The 18,469-nt window shown below is 44.2% G+C and overlaps 1 protein-coding gene across 2 annotated transcripts in view; it reads left to right on the top strand.

Moving 5' to 3' along the window:
• SPOCK1 (SPARC (osteonectin), cwcv and kazal like domains proteoglycan 1) overlaps positions 1-18,469 on the top strand; it is a 524,236-nt gene that overhangs the window by 210,033 nt on the left and 295,734 nt on the right. Inside the window, exon 3 of one of the 2 annotated variants that reach the window (XM_009209151.3) lies at positions 12,838-12,846. The exons of the other annotated variant lie outside the window; for it this stretch is intronic. Within the exon in view, the coding sequence (XP_009207415.1) occupies positions 12,838-12,846 (9 nt within the window). The remainder of the gene's footprint in view (positions 1-12,837; positions 12,847-18,469) is intronic. 2 annotated transcript variants of the gene reach the window in all.

Raw genomic sequence — 18,469 nt, 5'->3', positions numbered from 1 at the left:
ATCTATTCAAAATGGAATGCCACGGCTGCCCCTGTTTCATGTCTTTTTCCTATCTTTAAGTGGAAACCTCACTGAGGACCTTCTGCGCTCATAGTTACCACAGATGTGAGTGGCTCTTGATAATTTCTAATAAATAACTATGTTTAAGCTGAATATGAGTGGGCCATTTTTCTGATGGTCTTTAAACTGGTTATTTATTTTCTTGGAGAAATATAACCCAAAATGGTTTGGTAATGAACTGCTGCTGTTGTTAGGGGACTTGTTCACATTATGGTGAGGGAGATTTATGTTCCCAGGTAGATTTTAGCTGTGAAAGATTCAGGAATAATGTGGTCCTCTAAAGAGCAGAGAGACAATGTTAATAAGCGCAAAAGGTCTGTGTTGCTGTGGTTGAGCATGTGTTCATAATTTATTTAATATTTTCTCCAGTTCTGTCATCAGGTATAATCATTGTGTGGAAGAAGAATGCAAAGACCAGCAGGAAGGCAAGCAATGACCAAAATCAAATTTGCATCTAATTTTAGTGAAGCAGGCCCCAGGTTTCTTAACGTGTGTGTGTTTGCCAGTAACCTGCTTGGCTGTTGGGTCCGATCTGTGCTTGTGCTGCTGCTGGGGACAGAGGCACTTTAGTCTGGGGCAATTCACATATCGGACTGTGGGCTGATGCACATTAGCGAGTTGGTCTCCATACATTGAAAACTGGTCCTCCCCGGAACCTGTGTAAACAAATGCTGTATCAGCAAGACTCCTGCTTTATCCTCTGCCCACTGCCCATCTCTACCCAGGAGCCATGCAGAGGTCCAGTGTCATAGCGAGGTTGGTGTTGGGCCAGCTGTTCCATCATCCTGTAGTTCCCAGAACTTCCCTTAAGTCACAGAACTTGCCACTTCTTTGAACTTACCCCTCCTTTCTCAAAGAGGAATCATTTGCACACAGGTGTTAGTGAGCCCGGTGGAATTCACTAAATATTTTGGGAGGACACTTAAGAACTAGCAGAGACCAGGCACAGTGGCTCAGGCCTGTAATCCCAGCACTATGGGAGGCCAAGGTGGGCAGATCACTTGAGGTCAGGAGATTGAGACCAGCCTGGCCAACACAGTGAAACCCTGTCTCCACCAAAAAATACAAAATTAGCCAGGTGTAGTGATGTGTACCTGTAGCCCCAGCTACTTGGGAGGCTGAGATGGGTCTTAACCTCACACACTCCACAACAGACACTCTCAAAATTTGTAATTAAACGTGTATTTTCTCCTTTCATGAGGTCACTCCGCCACCTGAGGGCCCTTCCCATTGACTGGCTTTCTCCTGATCTTACTGTAGTGCAGAGCCAGACCCAGCACCTTCCTCGTCCTTCCGTCCCCTTTCTTCCAGATGTCTCTTAGGATTTCAGTTCTTCCCTCTCTACTCCCTGTGTTCACTCATATTTCGGCACAGGAAGCTCAGTTTCCCTGGGCTTTATCAAGGGTGGTCCTTTTCCTTCAAAAGAGTGTTAGTTGCCAAGATGAGTCATAATTTCTCCATGTAGCAGCTTTGATTCAACTAATACCTGTTCTGAGTCTCTGCTAGTTGCATGAGTCTGAGTCGGGTGCAGCAGAGTTCACCCTTTGGGAGCTGATGGTCTAGAACTTGGTGGACCCTGTAGCCAATTTGGGGTGGTAGGCTATCGTGGTGCACAGAAAGAGCAGTTGGACAGAGCCAGATTTGAATGCTGGCTCTTGTGTTTCCTGCCTTGTGTCACCTGGAACAGGTTATGTAACTGAGCCATAGTTTCCTTAGCTACAAAATGTAGAGGCCACCACTATGCTTGCAAAGTCGTTGTGATGATATTGTGGAATAATCTATGTAAAGCGCAGAGCGTGGTGCTTGGCAGGCCATGGATGTTCAGTAAACATTCATTTGCTTCCCATTGTAGGTGGAACACAGGCTCAAGTTGCAGTTTCTTGGTTTCCCCTTAGAAAATGGCAAGGTACCATTACCTCCCCTAGGACTTTGGTCCTTGCTCTGCTGCCCACTGGGTCTATTTCAGGTCTGTAGTAGAAAATATTTTCACATTGACTATGCTCGTTTTCTTGGTCACTGTCTCTTCCTTGAATGCCATTTGCAAAATATTTTCATTCCCTTTTACCTCTACACTAGTTCTTTTTGTTTTGTTTTGTTTTGTTTTTGAGACAGGGTTTTACTCTGTCACCCAGACTGGAGTGCAGTGGCATGATCTCGGCTCACTTCAACCTCCACCTCCTGGGTTCAAGTGGTTCTCCTGTCTCAGCCTCCCAAGAAGCTGGGACTACAGGTGCACATCACCACACCTGGCTAATTTTTGTATTTTTTGGTAGAGACAGGGTTTCACTGTGTTGGCCAGGCTGGTCTCAATTTCCAGCCTCAAGTGGTCTGCCCACCTCAGCCTCCCATAGTGCTGGAATTACAGGCCTGAGCCACCACGCCTGGTCTCTGCTAGTTCTTAAGTGTCTCACCTTTCATCCTTTCCTGACTGAGGCCGACAGGCATGCCATAAATTCAGGAGGCAGACACTCTGGTAGAAGTTTGTCACTTCAGGCTTGGATCCCTTATAACATGTGAGTGATCTGGGAGCTGTTATAGTCTCTTGATCAGACTCTGAGGAAGGATCCAGGAGCAAGTGTTGAGGAGCAAAGGTAGGGAAGAAGATCATGAGGACACAGAAGCCCCACTGGGAGGTAGAGGTAAAGCAGGTAGGTCTGTAATCCCAGCACTTTGGGAGGCCGAGGTAGGCAGATCATGAGGTCAAGAGATCAAGACCATCCTGGCTAACATGGTGAAACCCCATCTCTACTACACACACACACACACACACACACACACACACACACACAAATTAGCTGGGTGTGGTGGCAGGTGCCTGGAGTCCCAGCTACTCAGGAGGCTGAGGCAGGAGAATGGCATGAACCTGAGAGGTGGAGCTTGCAGTGAGCCAAGATTGTGCCACAGCACTCCAGCCTGGGTGACAGAGTGAGACTTCGTCTCAAAAAAAAAAAAAGGTACCCACCCATTTGGAGGGAGCCCCGTCCCCAAGGAAATGTGGCAGGTGCCTCAGTGGACCAGATTTAACATGAGGAACTGAGCCTCACATCCTTACCTGAGGGCATCCCAGCCTGTGCCCCTGTAGATGCCCACATCTGCACTGCACACTTGCAGTTGGATTGTGAAGTGGCTTTTTCACGAGTTCTGTATCTATCCAGAGCGTAAAAGGTCTACGCACCTAATGCATCTGCAGTCAGTTCTTGGCACTTTTCTGGGCAGCTTTAGTCAAATGGGAACCCCTGGGATTTTAGAGCCCACTTCAGAGAGGAGCTGGAGTCTAGTGCAGTATTTCTGAGTTTTCTCCTTTGGTGCTTGGTCTGGCACTAGGCACTGCTGAGTCAAAAGTGGATGATACCATAGCCTCTGAGGAGGCCGAGTCTCTCCATGGCCGAGTCTCCTCCATGGGAGGAAGAAACTAGAGATTTCCTCTGGCCCAAATGATGTTGGGGAGTCCCAGCATCATTTGGAAGCTAAAGAAGGGACTTTTAATGGCTGACTTAGAACCTGGCAGCTTTTCTCCAAACAAACATTTCTGTTTGCATTATCACCTTATTATGAAGGCATCACCTCCTTCCTGCTGGGTCTGTTCCTACTGATAGCAGGAGTGTGGGCCCATCAGGAGCTGATGTAGACGTTCCCAGGCAGGACGCCTGCAGACAGCTGGATGGACTGCAGTGGCAGTCAATAGATAATGAGAAATCCATCACACATGCGTGTTTGCTTGCAGCTCCGAGCCACATGTGTTAAGCTGTGAGTAATGTGATTACTTAAGTGGCATTTTATTTACACTTTTGCACAGAGCAGTGGCTGCCGCTTTTCCAATGCAGCTATCACCCAGATTTGATTTTTAAAAATCTCCTCAGAGTCGTAATGGCAGCATCACAAATATACTAATCCAGAGGAAACTGATGGTAAAGTTTGAAAACTCTGTTATCAGCTTAAGACAGAGGATATACTGGGGTCAACTACAAAATATAGTTACCATTTCTTGGTGCATCCTATGTGCTGGGTGTTTGGCATATAAGTCTCAAATAATCCTCCCGTTAACCCCGACAGAGGAGGCACCATTGCCTTCATTTTCAGATGAGGAAACTGAAGCCTAGGAAGGTTAAATGTTTGTCCAGAGTCACTTAGGCAATGGCAATAGAAACATCAAGAAAAGTTACCAGTTAAAAAACTGCCATAGCTGTTTATATATTTCATGTTTTAGACCAGGAAGCAGAACTGTTGATTTTAGCTCCAGGCTGGGCTGAGAGCTGAGTTTTGTGAACAGAGGTGTGAGAAACGGACATCCGAGGCTGTGATGGGCAGCTCGACAATAACCCACACAGCGTTGTTCCCAAATAATGCCAGCAGGCAGCCCTGACAAGGTGCCTTCAGTTCTAGCTGTGACTTGTGTGTCTCGCTGATAAATTAGATAAGAGAGCTCAGCCCCGAATGCTTGAATAAATCGAACCACAATTTGGATATTTTGCAGGAGCTGTCACTGCCTTGTGGGTAAACATGATTTCTGGGGCTTTCTCCTGCATATTTCTGGCATGGGCCATGGGCTATGTGTTGGTGGGCGAGCTGAGGGTCACTCCTTGCTTATTTCAGATCTTTCATTTCTTAATAGGGTAGCAGAAATGCCAGGACAAAAGAAATAAATGAATGGGTGACACTATTTGCCATCCCAGAAACAGGCTAATTATAAGGGTTTGTGGTTCTATTCAGCTGCCTGGAAACATTCCTGGACTTTATCCATGATCATGGCCCAAGAAACTCTTCATTTTTACTTCTCACGTCTGGGATGTAGATACTTTTCTCAGAGTCTATGCCACTGGTGTACATGGACTTTATACTGCAGATTTTAGTGCTGTGTGAATTCATGTAAAAATGATTTTACTTTTCTGGGGTACAGTTTCCCAGATTATAATGTTAGGGTGATGATGTCTTCCTTATACCTACTCCAGAGGACTTTAAATGAATGAGTCAATGATTGAAATAATAAATAAATGAATGAATATATAGACAATATATGAATTTAAGAAGTAATCCGTGTTTTGTTTTAAGTGAAAAGTAGTAAAGTAGAAACAGGAAGAAACCCTTCATTTTCCCATAACCATTGTTACCATTTTTATTTTTCTCTAATCCTTTTCTGTATTCCCTTCTCTTCTTCTTACAGTGGGTCACGGGCACTAGGTAAGGATGGTTGAGGCTTCCAGCACGTTGGTGGAGGTGACTGTTCTTCCTTTGCAGGCCTCTGAGCCCTGGGAGGAGGGGATTGGTGCACTGGGGCTGTGTTTATGAGGTGGATGAAATAATCACTGTGGCATCTTTAGTCTTCTTTCTTATTGTTTTTCTGTTTTCTTCTCATGTCTTCCTATGTAACTTTCCCCTAAGAGTCTTCAACTTGCAGGAGAACATAATTTTGCCAAAGGATTTGGTCTTGGTAATTTGTTTAAGAGATTCTGTTTTAGTAGTTCTGGGCATCATGAGAAAAATCCGACTGGAATCTTTCTTTAATATTCATAAGTTATTTAGCAGGAAAGGGGTTTTTAAAGATCTAGGACATCATTACTGTTTGTGTTCGTGTTAGGTCCTTACAATTTGGAAGCAAAAATGAAAAGAAAAGCAAAAGCAGCTTATTGCTTTAGTCTGCCTTGAATTCTTTCAGTGCATTCCAGTCCTTGCTAGTCTGAAAATTGCTCCTACTTTATTTACACAGAGCTTTTAGGCATATTTGATTTATCATTTGACATGTTTAGAATCACAGAATGTTAGGACTGGAAGGGACTTGCAATGTTATTAACATTCCTATTGTTTCTCCAAATAATAAATGAAAAGAAAACATAAAAGTATTCCATGGTTTCTGCCAGCTAAGTGCTCCCTACAAGAAATAAATATGTCCTTGTTGATGTGTATTTTTTTTTTATCATATAAATGATCTTACCTGATAATTTTACCCTGGAGAGGTTTTATTTTAAAAGCTGGGAATCAGGGGACCCTGGTTGTTCCTCTTCCCCTTCTCCAGTCCCCTGCAAACTAGAATGGGACCTTTCAAAGTTTGAGTGACAGCCAGAGGCCAGGAATCATGATCCCTGGCTGTGGGGCGGGGGGGGACCTCCAGGGTCCTGGTTTCATGGGCACATGGCATGGCCCTATGGGCTCACGTTCAGAGGGAAAGACATTTAATTATTTAACAAAGGAAAGGTACAGAAAGCTCTCAGTATTTCTCTTTAGGAGGGAAAGCGGGCAGGCAGAAGACTAGTTGGTTTTAATTATGCTTCCTAATGACTCACACATGTCCATAACAGGTGGCAAAACTTGCTGCTGGATTGGAAGAGTCAGGGTGTGGGCTTGCTTCTTGTCTCTTGGGTGGCATAGACACAGTGTCATGGCTCAGCCTTCCAGCTAAAGTGGAGGGATTGTAATTATCATTTGCATTATCCCTGGCAGCCAGCTGCAGTAGCTACAGAGTTTCCTAGTGACAGAGCAAAGGGCAGACTGAGAGGTGCAGGAGACCCTGAGTAGAGCTGCCAGTGTCTGTCGTTGTCTCTTCTCTGTCGTTGCACCTGGGCTCATGCTTCATGGCCTTTTGTCGTAGCTTAGAGCTGCTGCGGCAAAGACTGCATGCTCGTGCACCTGCCAGATCCCCTGAACGCAATGTCCTCTCTCGCGCCACTATGTGTTCCTCCTCTGGAAAACTGTCCTTCAAGAGCTAGCCTCAGTGGTCCTTCCTCAGTAGAATCTTCCCTGGTTCTCTGGAATAATTTGTGGCTTCTTCCTCTGTGTACCCATAGCTAATTTTTCTAAGTGATAGTTACCAGGTCATATGCTTAATCTGCTTACATTTCTTGTTACTTCTCCTCTGGCTAGACCATGGGTTTCATGAGGGTAAGGGCAGTTGTTAGTCTTCACTGGTGTCCTTAGTTTCAGCTGGGCTCCCTCTAATTTGTCCCACACAGAGAGAGTGGAGTATGCTTTAGAAAATACGAGTTTCGTGGGGTCACCCTCCAAATAAGCCCTCCAGGGGCTCCCCAATGCTTATAGGTTAAATCTGGATGTGTCATTGGGCATTGAGATCCTAGAGCCTTTGATCTCCATTTCTTTCCCAGCCTTAGCCTCACTCTGTTTCTGTGGGTGCCCAGGCCCTAAATAAGCGGGACCAGATCATAGCATTCCCCCTGGGGGGAAGCAGGACTGCCAGTTGTTCATGGCGTAGACTAGTACATGGATCCTCAATAGTGCGGTCCGGACTACTATCTGGGGACTCATGTGCATTACTCTTGTCCTAAAGACAATTCTCTTGTAGGTTCTCTGGACCATCCATCTTGTCCACATGACATCAGTACATCATCTCTCTGTCCAAGGGGCCAGCTGAACAAGTTATGAAGAGTGGATCCTGGCTGAAGTGCCTTGTGGTCATCTGTTTCTATCAGGCATCTTTCCATCAGTACTGGGGAGGAGAAATTGTGTTAAAACAATTACAGAGTTGCATCAGTGCCTGTTGGGTAACAGGCAGCGTGGCTCAGGTCTCCTTGACCCTGCAGCCTTTGGGAGTGTGGGTTCTGTGGAGAGCCTTCAGTCAATCTCAGAGGACTGTTCTACCCACATGGTGGGCCCTGGTGTCAGCAGTGGCTGTTGCTCAGAGAGGGGATGCCTGCTCTTCTCCATGGAAGCCTTGTTGGTGAGTTTACAGGAAAACTGTGGCTCAGGAATGTGGGTCCCTTTGTGGCAGTCTTGCCTACTCTGGTTACCTCTTACCATGGGGAAAATGTCACTTCCAAAATTGCAAATTTCAAAGAAGAATTGAACAGGACAGGCTTGGAGTAGACAAAGACTTGGACTGAATTTATTTCTGGGACTTTTGTGAGGAGTATTTGTTGTATAAGTTGATCCAAAGGCTGGAGCCTCAGGACACAAGGCTGCAAGGTGGCAGCTAGGACAGTCTTAGGGACACAGTGAAAGGAGTTTTATTGCTTTCTTTCCCAGATGTTCCTTGGAAGAGAAGCTGCTGAATGGCAGGGCTGGGAGAAGCCGTAGCAGCCCTCACTTTGCAGCTAAAGAAAACTTCATGCCAAGCCTGCAGCCGTAGTTTTCCGGAGAGATGATTGATGCTAAAACCACTACATCCTCTGCGTGGTGCTTTGATGTTGGTGTTGGATGTTTCACTTTGCACAGGGCCACCGGGAGTGCTGGTGGTAAACAGGTGTGAGTGCTCAGTTCAGGGCACACAAAGGCAGGAGACTCCTGTGCATCTCGTGCCAGCCTGCGCTTGAGGCTGCTATGTTTGGGGCCGAAGGCCATGATTCTTCCCAGAAAACCATCTTAGTGAGGCTGGGCCTGAGGGTAGGGGTGGATCAGGAATCTAGGGTGTCCTGCCTGCTTTCTTGGGGCAGACACACGATAGATAGACTGCCGTCCACTTACTTAGAAACCTTGTGAGGCAGGTGTTTTCATCCCCCATTTCACAGATAGGAAAGCTGAGGCTTCAGACATAATGAGAGTCCTGGTAGTAGTAGTAGTGAGAATCTCTTGAGAGGCCTCTGATCTGTGCCCTCACCTCCCATTTCTTGGTATCTCCTGTATCACGGTGCATCTCCACAGGGCAGGCAGCCTCATGCCTTCTCTCCAGGGTCTCTGGTGTTCACATTGATGCTGCTGATGCCACGACTTCAGTCGGTCCCTCTGAGGTCTCTGACTTCCTGCAACAATTGAAGCAGTAGTACATAGTGGTTACAGCATGATCTTTGAAGTCAGGCAAAAATGGAGTTCAAATCCTGGTTCTGCTTCTCACTAGCTGTGGGAACTTGTATAGTACTTTTCTCTCTCTAAGCTTCAGTTTCCACAACTATAACATTGAGATGCTTGTCTCAGATGGTTATTGCAAGAGTTGCTCATGCCTGTAATCCCAGCACTTTGGGAGGCTGAGGCAGGATCACATGAGGCTAGGAGTTTAAGACCAGCCAGGGCAATATAGCAAGACCCCATCTCTAAAAAAAAAAAAAATTAAAAATTGGCTGGGCATGGTGGTGTACACCTGTAATCTTAACTACTTGGGAGGATGAGGCAGGAGGATCACTTGAGCTCAGGAGTTCCAGGTTACAGTGACCTACAATTGTGCCACTGCACTTCAGCTTAAGTGACGGCAAGACCCTGTCTCTTAAAAAAAAAAAAAAAGTGGTAGCTGCTGTTATTACTACGACGATTACTATTAATATTACTATTACTTTGATGTTTTGATTTGGGCTTTGATTTGATGCAAGTCCTAAATCTTGTATCAGATTTTGGCTCAGCTGTAGTGTTCCAAATCATGAAGTCCTCTTGGTCCCTGAGGAGACTCAGGGCATTAGGGGATGTGGGGTGGGGCCATTGGGCAGAGGTCTACCTGTCCTCCTCCTATGGAACCTGGTTGATCCCTCAGAGACCTTCCATTGTCATCCCCATTGGTTTCCAGTTTGCTGTTACTGCCCCAGTCAGTCACTAAAAGGGAGTTATCTATTTTACCCTCCTCAGAAACCTCCAGGTCACAGTACCATCAGTTTTGAGACAAAGGGGAAGAAGTTGCAGAGCTGCAGTGCAAGATACTGGCATACAAAACCAGCAGAGGTTGGATCATTGTCTTATTTGTTCAGTAGATGTTAGAGTACCTGGTGCCAAATGAATGCTGTGCTGAGGTTTGGCAGTGAGGCCACCCAGCCCCTGGCCCTAGGGACTGCCATCTGTGTGGCTGAGTTGCAGAGGAGTAGTCAGCTTCTATAGTGTGAGCAGTTCGGTGCTCTGTTCCGGCAGCCCAGGGGCTGCAGATCACACAGCAGCGGTGCCTCAAGTGCAGAGGGATTGGAGACAAGGAAGGCTTCCCATGAGAAGAAGTGTCTAAACTGGGATTTGATAGGGGAGTTAATGTTAGCAAAAGAAGGGTGAGGAGGAGTGTTTCAGGCACAGAAGGAATAGCACGGACAGAGTTTCAGGGAACGAAGAGAGCATGGGCTGCTGAAGGATTAAAACGTAGTTCATTGGTGGCTCGAATGGAACACGTAAGCTAGAGTGTAGCCATAAGGGGACTACAAGGCTCAGCAGGTGCTGGGGCACAGAGGTCCTGTGAGCTGGGCTGGTGGGCTTGGCCTTGACCTGGGAGCCCCTCCAGCATTTTAAGCAGGGGGATGATGTGACCAGAACATCCCTTTAGAAGGTCACTATTGAGGCAGTGTGAACAGCCAGGGCAGGGCTCAGGGGAGGCAGGGAGGCTGGTTAGGGCATGTGGCCATGTTGTGAGGAGAAACTGTGGAGGCCTGACCCATGGCAGAGGAGAGGGGAGATGTGAGAGAGACCCAGGAGTGCAAGTGAAGAGGACTTCGTTGTTGCCTGAACAGCCGGCGGCCTGGGTTCTTGCCTTGGCAGCAGGTGGACAGAGGTGCTATCTACCAAGCTGGAGACTCTTACAGCAGCAGACCCTGAGAGTGGTAGGTGGATACAACTCTGGAAAGCTCCAGAAGCTGGGGGAGAAGGCCCCTGATGTTCTGTACCTGGTTTGTTATCCATGGTGGGCCTGGCCTTCCCTCAGTCACCTCAGTCACTGTGATTTAGTGTGTGGCTTCCTATGGAGGCTGCACATTAGAATCACCTGGAGAGCTTTTAAAAAATCCCAGTGTAGAGGCTACACTCCAGCCACTGAATCAGCACCTCCTGCGCTGGGCCAGGCATCAGTGTTTGAAAAGCCCCACAGCATCCCCAGCCATCAGCCAAGGTGGAAACCACTGCTCCTGCCAATCCCTGTGTTTGTCACCTCCCAGAGAGGATAAGTGGGGAGGGATGGTGAGGTGGTAGTTAATAGCTGGTGTTTTATTCTCTAGAAGGTGGCATCTGGATGTTCATGGAGGCCTGCCAGCTATGGCGGGGGAAGGGTGCAGGCATTCTCAGAAAGATGGCTGGACCTAATTAATTTGGAATTTGTGATACTCGGACAAGGCTGGGCCTCAGGCCAGTATAATTTGTACTTTCTTGGAAATGAAGGTTTACATGCTATAAGCTATAAGATGGCAATGGCTTTGTTTGGTGTGCCAAGGAGACATACCCTTTCAGGGTTCCTCCATCTGTTTTCTACATGTAAATTAATGATTACACAGAAATTTTGCCTGTTCAGAGCAGGTTCAGGTCCCTTATCAGGATATAGTTAATCATAATTGAAACTTTAATTAATTTGTGTACACTTACATGATAGGTAATACCTTTCAGTGGTTTAAAATACCACACTCAACGTACAAATAGGCCCAATGGTGTAAGTATTATCTTTTTTAATAGATGGAGTCTATTTAATAGATGGGGGTGACCAAATCTTAGATAGTAGGAGTCTGCTCTTTACACAAAATATGCCTGTAGCTCAAGTTTTCAAATTTCATTGATTTTTAAAAAATCTCTCTTCATACGTGAGACTAATAAAATTACATGCATTTAAATATTTCATAATTATTTTTTCCAGTTGCAATTGGTTTCCCTTCACTTGGGCCTAATTGGCAAGATTCAAATACGCAAGAATTGCATTATTGAAATTTAAAACATATCCATAAAGACTAATGTTTCTCTCAATGTTCCTGGGATATCCCCCTACCATAAACTTCAGGAAATGGACATGAAAGTGTGTACCTCTTATTTATTCTATGTGCCAGATATAGAGCCCTTTGCATCATTATTGCAAGTCATTGTGACCATCCTTCAAGGTAGGTGCAAGTGGTCTTGTTTTATGGATAAGGAAATTGGCTCATAGAAGCTGAGTAGACTGTGCAAGGCCGAATAGCTGGTGAGTGCTAGAGCCAGAATTTCAACCCACATCTGCGTCAAAGCCTGCCCTATTTATGGTATCTTTTCTGCCTTTAACTCCCTCCTGCTGACCTATTCTTTTCCTTCCTAGATACTGAGAAGGCTGCTCTTGGTTAGCTCCATTTGTTAATTTTGCTAATAAAGTCAAGGTTGTGGATGGTTTTGAGTCTGAGGAGATAACACATGTCTTGGCCAGAGTACAAATGGAGCATCATATGCCCATTCATATCTCCAGAAAAAAAGCCCAAACACAGAGCATATTTTGGGGAAGAAACCTCAGACTCAGTTCTTTCCTTTGGGAAAAGAACAAGCCAGTGGGTTACTTCTCTCTACCCCAGCTTGGATGGACTGACCGAGACAGACAGAAAGTCCCCAAGAAGAGGGAGCTCTTTCTGTTGGTGATGATCCTTGAGTCAGCTAGAGGAGCAATGACAATACTATTCATTTTACATATTTCCTAGGAACATAAATCCATATCTTTCTCAGTTTTGAGGACCACTCAAGCTATTTTGAAACTGCAAGGCAAAGGAATTTCTTTGCAGAAATGTAGAAGGTATACTGCTCTTGGTCTCGGATGTCATCTTGGGGTTTTTATTGAATTTTGCCCTTTGGACCAATGTCACAGGCAATTACTCATTTGAAATTCTCGTGGATGGTAATCATGGCTGAGTGTTTGGATTTAATCATGATTTTGCTAGCTGTTCGGCAGCAATGACATAGATCACTACAGCACACTCAGATTTCTTCCCACTTCAGTTATTCTACCCCATAACCTCATGTCCTTTCCCATGAACTCAGTGAATTGTTGGGACCTTTTCAAAGGAATGATGGTAGGTGACTTAAGGGAGCATATCTGGATGACCTTTCTAATGGTATGATAATTTGAAAATTTGATGCAATTATCAAAAATGTATACATTTCTTCCTATTGTTTGATATGATTCTTTTATTTTTTTCTCATTTATAATGCTTTCGTACTCAGGAAGTTGAGGTAGGTTTTTGATTTTTCAACTGTGTGTAGACATAGCATCAAAGTAGTTGCCAAATAAAATGTAAATTTCATTCTAAATCTGAAATCTCAGTAGTAAATATTTGTTTTAGTTCAGTGAACCAGTACCACACACATTTATTTTTCATTGGTATATCCAAGGGATGCAATTTATCAAATGCATATAAACAGTCCATTTGCTGCTTTATCTTTTCTCATTAGTTACAGTACAAGTATGATTGTCAGTTATTATCTGTGTTTTACTGGTGGGTTATTTATTGAAAGAGCAGAGCAACTGACATTGTTATTTTCTGAATCATTTTGTCTAAGACCTGCAGGACTTTAAACCAAATGTCAGGCCAATTTATCAAAGAATTGCTCTATTCAGGGTGAAGGTCATTTAGAGTATGTGCATCAACATATACCCACCTGTATTTACACACACCAGTAATAGTTATGGGAATTTCACAGGGTTACAGAGATGTTAATAAAAGTGGAACCACTTTCTTATATTTGATGTGATTTAGCAAGGATTTACTGTGTGCTGTTGAGTGATACCTTAGGGGATGGTGCAGGTGAGTAAGACCCATCCCTGCTCAGAAGCAGCCTAGGCCCGTGTGTGTGTGCGTGTGTGTGTGTGTGTGTGTGTGTGTGTGTGTGTGTGGGGGGGGGGGGGGGGGGTGGGGGTGGGTGGGGGGGTGGGGGGGGGGGGGTGGGGGAGGGGGGGGGGGGGGTTGGTGGGGGTGATTTGTGCACACGGAAATGTATTAATGCAGACAACTCGCAGGCCCTGTTGTACAGAGTTCTCACGAGTGATAACTTTGGATGGAAGGCCCAGAAGCCTGAAGTCACTGCCCAAGCTGGGTGAGTTCATTCAGAAGGATTCTCACTGAGGCTCCTCACCAGAGATGGGGAGCAGACAAACAGCAAATTATTTGCCCAGAGATGTGAATGAAAACAGCTCAGAGGTAGGGTAGTTATGTGTGAAGCTAGCTCCTTTCTTTCTTTCTTTTTTTTTTGAGACGGAGTCTGTCTGTCGCCCAGGCTGGAGTGCAGTGGCGCGATCTCAGCTCACTGCAAGCTCCGCCTCCCGGGTTCACGCCATTCTCCTGGCTCAGCCTCCCAAGTAGCTGGGATTACAGGCGCCCGCCATCATGCCCGGCTGATTTTTTGTATTTTTGGTAGAGATGGGGTTTCACTGTGTGAGCCTGGATGGTCTCGATCTTCTGACCTCGTGATCCACCCGCCTGGGCCTCCCAAAGTGCTGGGATTACAGACGTGAGCCACTGTGCCTGGCCACTAGCTCGTTTCTTAATAAATGGAGTGTTTTGTACCTTATAATAGTGGGATTAGCAGAGATTTCCATTGCACACAAAATTACAGGCAAATGTCACATTATATAACGGATGCGTTTACATAATGGTCTGGAAATCTCACTTTTCTGGTAACTTCTATTAACATTTTTGGGGACGTTTCTCCCACCCACCAACCAGACCTTCTTCCTATTCCCCCTAGTCAAGTAGTGTGAAGATAAATGGAACCAGTTTGCACTGAATCCTCTTGAGAGCAACTGGCTACAGTCCCTTCATTGATCTCTTTCTAAAGGTTGCAGTTTTGGTAAAGCGGGGTCTGCCTCCATCTGGGATCTACAAACTCAGTTCTGATCCACTTGGCCTTGCAGGGAAGTGCTTCTCCATTTTGTGTGTATCTGCAATTGGCTCACAGACAACTCCAAAGTGACTGCCTGCCCTCCTTTTAATTTGCTTCCTTCAGTTTATGTCTCTATTGCTCCCTCCTGGTCAAGACAAATGAGGCTCCCATTTATTTTCTAGGCTGATAATTTGTATTAATATTATCTCAGGTAATCATCAGATGAAACGGCAGGGTTCAAACAGCTTAGCTAAAATATGTATGAAGGAGAAATGATCTGTTTCAGGAGAACTAAATGTGTTTGATCTGTAGCATCTGAAGCTGTAGTATGTAATAAATTACATTATCATCTTCATAATTGGGTGCCAAGGCAATTGGGTTTCCATTTGGTTCTGCCACCCCATCTTTGCCTCAGAGTCAGCTTTGACATTCCTTGGAGATTAAACAGGCACCTCTTGAAAGGCAAATCCCTGGGGAATATTTGAGCTAAATTGCATCAGTCATTTTGGGGCTGTGGTATAGTAAAAGAAAATTCAGGTTCTTATTCAAAATGGGCTGGAACCATAGGCTGTCATCATCCATGATGAAGAGACTTAATCACCCAAATTATAGCAAGAATATTTTGTCATTTCATATTAAGCAAACTTAATTATTTCTTTGGAAGATGCATTATAGAGTGGAATATATGCTCTTGGCATATTTATGTGTATGAAAAACATGTAATATATCATAACAAATATATCTTTAATAGTATATATTAAATATAAAATGTGTATATATGTATATGTAAAACATATTTTCTTTTTCATTGATGCTTATCAGAACCGAATATCTCTAAAGCATTAATAGTTAAATTCCTTTTTGACTATTGAGTTAGAAATATTAGAATTTCTTGATGGCACTCAGCCATCGAGTGCCAATAATTTCACAGGTTTCAATACTATGTGAGTGGAGTATTTACTAATTAGATAAATGGAGAAATATAGTTTTATCTTTGTTGATCAGCTGTAGAAAATAAAACAATAACTGGAGCCTTATTTGCTATCAGTCTCTGTTTCCTCCTCTCCCACTAACACCAACCCTCCTCCTTTATCCTGGACATAGATTATTTGTCACTTTCTTACCATGATCTTTACAGTGACTTTTAAAACATTAATTAATTAATTAATTTTGAGACAGAGTCTTGCTCTGTCTCACCCAGGCTGGAGTGCAATGGTACGATCTTGGCTCACTGCAGCCTCTGCTTCCCTGGTTCAAGCGGTTCTCCTGTCTCAGCCTCTCGGGTAGCTGGGACTACAGGCATATGCCACCACACCTAGCTAGTTTTGTATTTTTAGTAGAGATATGGTTTCACTATGTTGACCAGGCTGGTCACAAACTCCTGACGTCAGGTAATCCACCCACCTCTGCCTCCCAAAGTGCTGGGATTACAGGTGTGAGCCACTGCACCTGGCCATGTCAACTTTTCATGAGAGTTCCTGCTGCCCTGGAATACTGTGTGATTCTAGACCTAAGTCAATATGCTTAAGTTTGGGCCTCTGTTTACATTTATAGGTTCTTTCAGGTTTTAACAATCCCTAAAAAAGGGTTGAATAATATTCATTTATGAAATGCTACAGTGAAATGGCATCAGTCTTTCTTCATATGGGTTAGTCAGAATTTACAGCAAGACTGTTCTCTGTCCTGTCCAGAAGATGCCTGATATAATTACATTCTTCAGTGTAGCCCATAAAATACACATGTAGTAACACTGCCATCCTTCATTCCTCAACTTGTGAAATGCATTAATGGGAGCTATTGAACTTAATAAATGACTGTATTTAGATATGCATCTTTCTATTTGGGTTTATGTTTTAAAAATTAACTGTTGCTGGGCTCCTTGCAAGTCTTTATAAAAGCTTTATCATTAGATGACAAAATTGCCACTCAAGAGGCTAACTCAGATAGATATGCCTTACCTGACAAGTTTGATCTATCCAGTATGTCTTTCACCACAGTTTGAATTTTAACAAGCCGTAACTTTATGGGGCCAGAGGGAAGGTCAGAGGCAAGGGTTGTTAATGCACGTTATCAGCTTCAGGGCTTAAGTCTGGGGCCTACACAGCACTGGGGTAGTGCTGGGGCAGACACACTACTTGCCAGGGTAGAAGTGATAGAATTATCGACAGCATAGCAAGTCATGGGTCTCTTCATTTCAGGACAATGTAAAATAGATACGATATGTTTTTATTTAGATATAAAATAAGATTTTTTTTAAAAGCCTGGCTCTGCCACCTGGGTCTTAGGCCCTGGAGAAATGCCCAGCCTTGGTATTGGTGGGGTATTGGTTCAGGACCACTGACAGCTATCCTGATGTCCTTTGAGCACCCTAATCGTTAAGTGGATCTCAGGGATGAACAAATTTTCAGGAGGTGAAGCTCTAGAAGAGCCATTCTTTTCTTTTTTGTCTTTTATCTTTGACTTTCTCCACTTGAGTTTGGACTGTGCCTTACCAGAATTTTCTCAGCCTGCTTGTACTCACCGTGTGTGGAAGCCCTTGAACCTAGCTAGGACAGTGTGCAAGAGTGATCATGGATGCTGCAGCACTTATTCCCTGACACAAACTGCAGCAGTGGCTGCTAAGAGACCCCTCCCCCATGCTCAGTGACCATACCCGAAGTGGGCTCTGGTGCCTAGAGTCCTTCACATGTGTTCATGATCTTGGCCCCTGATTTGAGGTTTCCTCTCTCAGCTGCAGCCAAAGCAGTGACACCCAAGGTTTTATCAGCTCTGGCTCATTGGTTTTTGCTTTGGCAATCCACTTTCCTGAGGCAGGGCAAAAGTAATCAGATGCAGAGAATCATTTTTCTTCCCTGCTTGGCCTGGCTGGGCAAGGGGTTGTTTGAAGGACTCATTTTGCATAATGAGTTTTCACTCAAGGTGTACTTTCACATTTTGGCAGCAATTAGGCAGTATTGTTACATTTGCAATGGGTTTTAAATATTCTAATGCAGATAGCTACTTTTGGAGGCCTTATACTTAAAACTGTGATTTTCCCCAAGAAATACGTAAAAATGGTAATTATAGTTAACCTGAAAAAGTGGCAAGGTCCAGAAGAGTGCTTCAAATTCCATCCATGTTATAAAGTATGTTGAAATCATTAGGGAATATCCAGTTCTTGAGACTTGCTCAAACCTTTCTTTGACATCAAAGAGAATGTGGCTTGTGAAATTAAAGTTAAAGGAACTTGTCTTTCGTTTCAGCCCTTCCCTATTGGACACACAGCCTAAGCTTCCAAGGGCTTTATCTATTAGAACAGCATGTTCAAGTAGAAAACATTTCACAAGATTCCACATTGCCATTAGATATGATGCCATCCTCTGTATGTGGAGAGAGGATTGATAAACCACAGTTGGAAGGATGAACGGTTTGATCCTTTTTTTCTCCACTGGTGAGAATGAGTTCATCTTGGGTTATCTCTTCTCTTGGCCTTGAGAATAGCAGAAAATGTTGGTAACATGGTTGTCTAAGGCTAAGAACACTTTGGTCATCAAACCTAGAAATTGGGTGCTAAATTTCCTATCTACCATCCAACCTTTAACTTAAAATCATTTAACAGTGGCTGCCGAATTTCTGACAGCACAATTCCAGAAGTTTGGGATTGTATTTAAAATTATAAATGGGGAAAGATATTGCAGAGATTGTTTTAAATTTTCTCAGTGATATTTCATGGTAAAGAGCTCAAAGACTCCCTAACCAGATGGGTGAGAAGGCTAGTTATTCTATAAAATTAAAGCCAGAGCAAAGTGGGCAATTCTTTGAAACTAAAAATAATTTAGTGCTGAATCCTCTGGATCCAGAGGAAGCTGTTTACTTCTTAATGCTTTGGAAGATGGAATCACTGGCCAAGAAACAATATGTTCTGATTTTACTCTAAATCTAGTTTCCTAAAATCTATTTAAGGGCTTAGGTGAACTCAACAAGGATATTATAAAGC

Source organism: Papio anubis, chromosome 5 (assembly GCF_008728515.1).
Source record: "Papio anubis isolate 15944 chromosome 5, Panubis1.0, whole genome shotgun sequence".
Lineage (NCBI taxonomy): Eukaryota > Metazoa > Chordata > Mammalia > Primates > Cercopithecidae > Papio > Papio anubis.
Note: the sequence above shows the minus strand (reverse complement) of the source record. Positions and strands in the feature narration are given on the sequence as shown.